At 42.0% G+C, this 8,193-nt stretch overlaps 1 protein-coding gene across 1 annotated transcript in view; it reads left to right on the top strand.

Annotated features, from left to right (window-relative positions):
- The window catches only part of runx2b (RUNX family transcription factor 2b), a 38,650-nt gene extending 34,765 nt beyond the window's left edge, over window positions 1–3,885 (top strand). Inside the window, exon 7 of the mRNA XM_079371877.1 lies at window positions 668–3,885. Within this exon, the coding sequence (XP_079228003.1) occupies window positions 668–1,146 (479 nt within the window). The 3' untranslated portion in view covers window positions 1,147–3,885. The remainder of the gene's footprint in view (window positions 1–667) is intronic.
- Window positions 3,886–8,193: the final 4,308 nt, after the last annotated feature.

Consider the following 8,193-nt stretch of genomic DNA (forward strand, 5'->3'; position numbering starts at 1 on the left):
AGAGGAGCCACATCAGAGCTCAGCCCTGCCTCATTATGGATCTCATGGAAACTGTTTCTGCTCAAAGTGTTTCCACATGTGCAGCTCCTGATTCATCCCAACTGCTTTTTTATGTGCATACAGTATTCACACACATACACCCACCCACACATCGTATGCACACACATATTCATAAACAGTTATACAGATATACATGAACGTGGGCCAACACACACAGAAACATAAATATGCAGAGGCGTAAACATATTGCTGTGTGGGACTGCACTGATGTGTTTGTTAACTTTATCAAACCAAAGTGAAAAACAGCTCTGAATGGAGTTGAAGGATATAACAATATTTATAGAATAATGCTGCTCCATGCCTGTGCCCACAGTAACCGTTCGCTGAAGTCTGTTCTTAATGAGCTAGCACACATATGTGGCGCGAAGCATTTGATTACATACAATTCACTTTACTACTGTTTCATTTCTCAGGGGACGCATTTGTTTAATTCAATTATCCGGCAACACAACGTGCTAAAGAGTTTAAAGGTCCAAATAAAACCACATTTCCTCGAATCACAAGTGAGAAAGTGTTCAAGAAGGTGTTATCATGACGTCAGAGTATCCTAGCGAAATTAATGAGGTTTTTTTTCTTGTTTTTTTTTTATTTTTATGTGTGTCTGTAGGTTCATCTGACCTGAGCCCATTCCCTGGTCAGTTTGAGCGTCAGTTCCCGGGCCTCTCCTCCCTCACAGAGACTCGTTTCTCCAGCCCCCGCATGCACTACCCGGCCACCTTCACCTACACCCCACCCGTCACCTCCGCCATGTCGCTCGGCAGCGCCCACTACCACACCTATCTTCCCCCTCCTTACCCGGGCTCCACCCAGAGCCAGAGTGGACCCTTCCAGACCAGCAGCACGCCCTATCTCTACTACGGCGCCTCGTCCGGCTCGTACCAGTTCTCCATGGTTCCAGGTGGGGACCGTTCGCCCTCCCGGATGATCCCTCCTTGCACTAGCGCCTCCACGGGCACCTCCCTGGTGAACCCCAACCTGCCCAGCCAGACGGAGGGAGGGGTCGACGGCGATGGGAGCCACAGTAACTCCCCAACCGTTCTTAACCCCGGAGGCCGCATGGATGAAGCAGTCTGGAGGCCATATTGAAGAAAACAAGTGGGCGGAGACTGGAAGACAGCCGATCTCATGGTTCGAAAGCACAAAACCTTTTTTTTTTTTAATGAAAGAATAAAGGGGATTTTTGAGCTCTCATCAACCATCTCTACCTTTTGTTGGAAATTAAGGCTGAGATGATTAAAAAAAAAAAAAAGACAGGACTCGTACGGACTTGTCTTCCTTGGAATGTGTTTTGACCAAGGCACTACAAAGGATTCTCACAGCAATAATGAGAGACGTTTTTACAAGGCTCATGTGGATGAGACATTATTTCCGTTTTATTATAATCCACAAGCTAAGGGATGCTATAACAATATTTGTAAAAGACTGTCTTTTTTGTATAGTCTTTGTATTTCAATAAGGCTTTTTGCAGAGCATGTTTTTGTACTACGACAATATCAAGATGCAAGTTAGGCACTGAGTAGCAAGAGAGGAGAGTAACGCATATGTTACCGTAAGTGGTATGGACAGAAAATTTGCTTTAAACCAATTAATTTAACTTGTATATTGTGGGTGAAACGTTGATGTAGATTGAGGCGTTTTTCTTAGTTTAACTTATAAAGCCATAAATTATGTATTGTATTTGAAACTTGAGTCAAAGAAGTGTAATCTGAATATTTTTGATGCATCTATAAGTTAAAATGATTTTTTTTGTTTTTTGATAGGTAATTTAAGAGAGTGAGAGGTGTTTAATTTTTTTTTTCTTGTTGTTCCCAAAGATTTAAATTGTTTTGAATATGAAATGTAATTTCCAAAGAGTATTGCAACATGTTTCTTCTGGTGTAACTTTCAGTTTAACTGCTCCGCACGTTAAGAGCCCAACATCCTCGCTAGGCGTTGACACACATTTGGCTGGGAATGAAACCTTTGGTATTTATTGAGCAATAACTCGTATTGTGCCTCTTGGCAACATACCATGAAAGAGAGCTTCATTTGGGGAAAATAATTATCCGTCAGGGAACTTCTGCTTGATTTCTTCAGTTTGTCTAGTCTGACATGCGCACGGATAAAGATGTGCTTTTTTTTCCAAATAGTACTAGTACTAAAAAGTACTTTTATACACGAACTGACATGCAGCCCAGAGATTATTAAGGCGGAGCCGGGACTGTTTGTGCTCTGAGCATGCTCCAAAGCAGCAGGTCAGACTTTAGGGTTCACTTCTTTTATAACTCATAAACTCCTCAGGACTGGAATAATGCTGGGATAATCCTGAAACTGATGTGTTAAATCTGTTCGTCTTTTCAGACCCAGTCTGTCTGAATGCTTTGTCAAGATTATAGGGAAAAAATGCCAAGTCTATTATAACTTTCATAACATGAGCAAGAGATAGCTTTAAAAGAAAAAAAAGTGTCTTTGTGTGTGACACGCGGGTTCTTTTGTTTGTTTGCATTTTCTCTTTCAGTCTCTACGATTAACAAGGAAATATCACAGTTCAAGACAAAACAGACTGTGACATTCCTTCAGACGTTTTATTTATTTTCCATTTTTGAATTTTGTTGACACGCTTTTCCAAATAGATTTGCATCCTCTTCTCTTCAGTGTTACGCTCTAAAATGGTTCTGTGGCACCAGTGTGGCGGGGGAGGTCTGATATTTTGATGTGAGAAGTGTCAGAGTAGAAGGAAAAAAAGTGCAAAAAGCGAGGTGATTGGATGCAGCTGCTGGCAGCACAACTGGTAACCAAAAAATATGGGAGACTTGTGTATGTTTGTTTCATAGAGCACTTATTTCTTGTTTTATTTCTAGCAGCACTTGCGACTGGCTGCCAGCAGGGCTTGAGGTTTTTGGTCCTCAGTGTGGATCTAATGCCACTGAAGTCACACACACACACATACACACACACACACACACACACACATACACACATACACATACACACACAAAGAATGGATAACACTTGGCCAAACAAGCCATTTTCACTGCAGTTGAATCTGATCTCACAAGGCAGTTGGTATTTATTTTAAAAAGGCATTTTTTTTTTGTCAAATGTGATATTCCGAGCATGTAGGTAATATAATAACTCAATTTGAAAAAGCTGAGAAAAACACGGCCATGTCCAAGGATCAGACTTCAAACTCGTCATTGAAGGTTTGCACGCAGCGCCTCTTTCCCTTCTCTGCAAAGCATGTACTCATGTGGCTTAATCGAAATGAACAAGTCGGACTACATTTCCCTGACTTCTTTCAGGCCAAATGAAAAGTCTTTGTCCTGTTCCAGAGAAGCCAATAAGAACAAATACAACCTTTTAGATTGTTGCGTCTTCCAATCACAGATTCTATAATAACTATGCACATCTGCTTTTGTCCCTGCAAACAGGAAGTCGTCTTTTAAAAACTGTTTACACATCAACGTAGCACTGACATCCGCGTTCTGTCCTCTTCTGTTTTAGTTTGTGTTTTTTTTCTCTTAAGAAAAGTGGTTCAACCTTTCTCTTTGCTTTGTTAAACGTAGCGTCAGAAGTCCCCGTATTATTCAGTGATCCACATGTATCATACCAAGAAGCTGTACCTGACCCTGCGCTCATGTAAAGTCGACTTCTTTTGTCTGTTTTTATTCTTCTTCTCTCATTTAAACTTGTCAGGAAATGGAATCTAATGGAGCCTCTGTTAGATTTGGCTGGTACGTTAAATAAAATCATGTCTTTTTTTTAAAAGGGAAAAGCAGACCTGACAACAGTGAGTGAAATTGGCATTGTGATTGTACATTTGTTTATTTTAAGAATAAAATAGGAATTTTGTAACTTAACTTTTGTGTTTCCCTTTTTGGACCAGAGTACGTTTACATTTCAAGAGGCAGCATGCATGTGTGGAGACAATCTGTCATATTCTGTGTGTTTACATTCTCCCATTATATTATAAAATCTCTATATTTAAAATGTTTCCCATTGTGTCCCCTGATGAGTTATATACCCTGTTTTCATATGTATCAGCTTGAAGTGGTTAGCTTTCTTTGTTGGCTATTGATTTTTTTTAAAAAGGTTTAAGTTCTGTCTGTTCTTCTCTCTTTATTCGCAAGCAAACTCAATCTCGTAAGAATATAGATGTAAAGCCCCGATAATGTGCACATACTCAGTATAGACGCAGAACGTTTGAAATGATAAAAGTTGACTATTTTCTTTAAATGAGGAAGACATGGAATTAGAGACTTGTCATCTAATGATTTTGGAGGAGATTTTTATTTGAAAAGGATCATATGTCTCTCTTAAACTCATCCATCATTTTTCTGAGTATTTTGATTACATTTTCCTTCATTTCTTTTTAAACATGAAACGCCATTACTGAGAACTCTGCTTCTCTACAAATAGTCAGCAATGTCTTCCCTTCTTTAATCCTTTCTCAAAACGATCAGATCTCCATGGTTTTTGCGCATAGGAAGCACATCTAACGGTGTCATCTCTGGTCTGCCGCTCCGTCTGCACCAACATTGTCTTTGGACGGGGACGAAGGCAGACGGCGAGCCAGAGAACTACTGCCACCAACACTGCCATGGCTTGATTTCAAAGGTACGCTGAGAAACCAGAGGGATGGAGACAAGAACATAGACAGGCAGAAGCAGGGAAGCTGTTTTACATTATTCCAAGACTTAATAGAGCCAATCTAAGTGTGCGCGCACACATACACATGCTAAAACACAGAGCGAGAGGCTGAGCTACAACATCCCATGTGTTTTCTTAAGGTTCAGATTGGGAACATTCTCGGGATTTCCCTGAATATAGATTGCATGGAAAAAAAGCTCCTGCTGGTTTCAGGTTCACATTCACAGCATTCTCAGCCATGTCTAGCAATTATAATAATGAACTCTGGAGGAGCAAACGGGACCCAGACACCCAGAGAAATTAGCATAATGTCCTGCATGCACGAGAGACACAGACTCGTTTAGGAGGGGATGGTATTGAGTTTTTGTCCCTGCCCAAATCTGGTGGTTTAACATGATGCCAGCAATGATGTGCTTGATTTTTATACCAGGTTGTAAGACGCCTTGAAGCAGCCTTAAAAAGAAAAAAAAAAAAAAGCCCTCTCTTCCTTGTGTTATGCAATCAACAGAGAGGAACAGAAACAGTAGTTTATGAGGAGACAAAACCACTGTATTTAGACAGTCAGTGGACACACTTACAAACACAGCTGACAGCCTGATATTGATGTTTACTTGACCTCTGCAAACGTTTCAGAGTAGAAACTCAGGCGGAGAGTCATCCTCAAGGGTCCCATACCACTCACAGAGCTGTAAATCTCTGCATATCCATCTCTACTAACAGGGCTGACTGTGTGTAAATGTTCTGCCCTTTAAACAGCAAACTTTGTGCCTTGTTTTCTCATTTAGCACCGAGATAACCTCAGAGCACGGAGCTGTGCAGTGTGGGCCTTGCCTGTCAGATTACCATGACGCACTGACCTCCCTGAACCTTTCTAATCTGATGTGATCTGAGTTTTAAAAATGGCGCCGGTCCACCGTAATGTCTCAGAGGAAAACTGTCCTGGAGTTCTGCCTACAACCCGTGTAAATCGCACAGGATTGATCTTAATTTAATATGATTGTAATTGAACAGCCCCCCTCTCATCTCCAGGAGGAGTTCAAACTGAGTCAACAATAACTGTGTACTTTGGCGCACTCTAGTGGCTTTTATTTAACCATAGGGACCGGTGTGAGGGGCCCACCCATACGCTGTTCCATGTGGGCAGGCAGTCAGACTGGATGTGGCCAAACTAGTGCTTATTATGTTAGTCTTACTTCTAGTGAAGTTCCAACACCCCACGTTTTCCTCTCTGCAGACTCCAGCGTGTTCGAGCGCTTTGGCCTTACAGATTGGGGATAGTAAACGATGACTTGTCTTTTGACCTGTAATAAAAGAAATGATCAATTGACTGCAAAGGAGAAGCAGCCCAGAACTTCACAGACATGTTTGGTTGTAAGAGAGCCTGGCGTCCTGCACCAGAATCCATTCATCACTAGATTAAAGCGCGCCCATGTCTTCAGCCCGCTCTGGAAACATTCGATTCCTTGAAACCATTTGCAGCTAAGTGAAAGTAGAATCAGAGAAAAGTGCTTTTATGAAACGTAGAAAGCCTACATTTAATGGCATCTGCCAGTTCTGATTATGCAACCTGATACCAGCTACAGTGTCAAAGAAAAAAAAGGAATTACTGTGAAAATGTGAGTGTCAGGACCATGGACAGCGACCAAACACACAAACAAAAGGCCTCTTTGTCCGGGTCCCCGCTTCATGTCAGTGTTTTAAATTATACACCATCTCAGCTGTCAAAAAATGGCAAACTGTTGCAGCACAACTGAGTGCACAGAACATAAGACAGGATAAACGTCCACTTGGTGCCAAATATTCATGCAAAACAGGCCTTTTCCATAAGGTATCAGCCAGGCAATACAATTTCAAAAATGTTGGCAGAGGCCCCATCTCTGCCTGAAACGGAGCATGAAGGAGCTCTATGAGCCCCCCCTGTCAGATGAAGGGATGTTAAAACTTTATCAGGCAAGTGTTAATTGAGAACTAATGGACTGGTAATTCAGAGCAGTCAGAGATTTCCAGTTCACTGCTGAATGATGGACTACCATGGTGATATTTGGATCATGTTGGGGCTTTTCGGAAAATCTACCATGCCAGGCAGAAGCAAGGGGGGGATGAAGGATGCCCGCCGTCGTGTCTGGTTCTGCTTTAGACATTCATCCTCTCGGTCTCCAAGGATCATAACTCGTGTTAGAGGCAGGTTTTATGGTTTATGACTGGAAAATAAAATGCTGTGTGTTTCCTGCAGGCAAAGTGATGATTTACAACTCTGAATGATAAAGTGAGCGGCCGGCTGACAGTGCGGATGTGTGAGAGGTGCTGAGGATCCAGACATGTCCGACATGTGGATGTGACTGTGGTTGTATAGTGAGTGTGGTCACCACAGCGTGGTTATATACATTGGAACATGGCATAGAGGGGAAAAAAAGCTCTGGCTCAGTCGAAAGTATCTTTACCTGACATCATCATCTCACATAATTAGCACAGTGTCCACATCCTTCTCCAGTGGCCATGGATTATTTCATGTGGTCCACAACTGGAACAGAAACCCTAACCAGTAAAAGCTAACCGAGAGCATAAATACCCCCGAGCTCTGCTGTCTGCACACACGGCTATTCATTTTTACAAGCTCTGTCCAAGAAGCCAATCAGATATGTTTATTGTTATCTTCTGCCTTAATTTGAGGCTGATTATTTAAATACTCAGAAATATCTTGATCACCTGGCTCCGAGCTCAAACAGTCCACATTTCAGGACACGTCAGGCCTGTCCTGGCCTCTACAAGGCCCTGATCTAAGACAGGGGCCGGCGTGTGCCAAGAACTCTCTCTGGTGAGGTCGTCAGTCTTATGCCGAAACCGCAGGCGCGCGCCAGGCGGATCAATAATCCCCATCAAGCTTCACCACAAGTCACTCAAAGTCTCCAAGGGCAGGCAAGCGGAGGAGGGTTGGGGGACCTGCTGAGAACTTGATACTCTGTTGGATGCTCTCTGTCTCACAGTGGAGGAGATGAGGACTCGTCTCTGTCTCTCCTTTAAACATGATCTCCTGTTATGACATATTTTCTGTCGACGTCGGCCCTCCACTGATTAGACACTTCCTTCTCGAGCCTGTAAGGCCTCAGCCTTCACCTTCTCAAAGAGCTGACGTTGATGTCACATGTCAGTCAGGAAAGGGATAAGAAGTTGTAATTCAGGTGTATAGAGAAATGAAACCCGGCTTAAATGGAATTTGTCTCTTTTATATTTTCTACATACGTAATACTACGTATTACCACTTCTACTTTATTCTTACTGATGTTATTTTTCCTGCTTTTATTGTTGTAAAGCACGTTGTGATCTTCATCTGTGAAAGCTGCTTTATCAATAAACCTTACTTACTTACGTACTTACATTTAAGGTGCAAAAACCTAATGGCTGTGGTGCAAGTTGTTTCTTTGTGTTATTTTTTTTAACACTACTACTCTTTTATGAAATATTTAAATAGGATAAAAGACAACAAAAAAAGGCAGCTTTTTAAAG

The sequence above is a fragment of the Symphodus melops genome, assembly GCF_947650265.1.
Source record: "Symphodus melops genome assembly, chromosome: 1".
Lineage (NCBI taxonomy): Eukaryota > Metazoa > Chordata > Actinopteri > Labriformes > Labridae > Symphodus > Symphodus melops.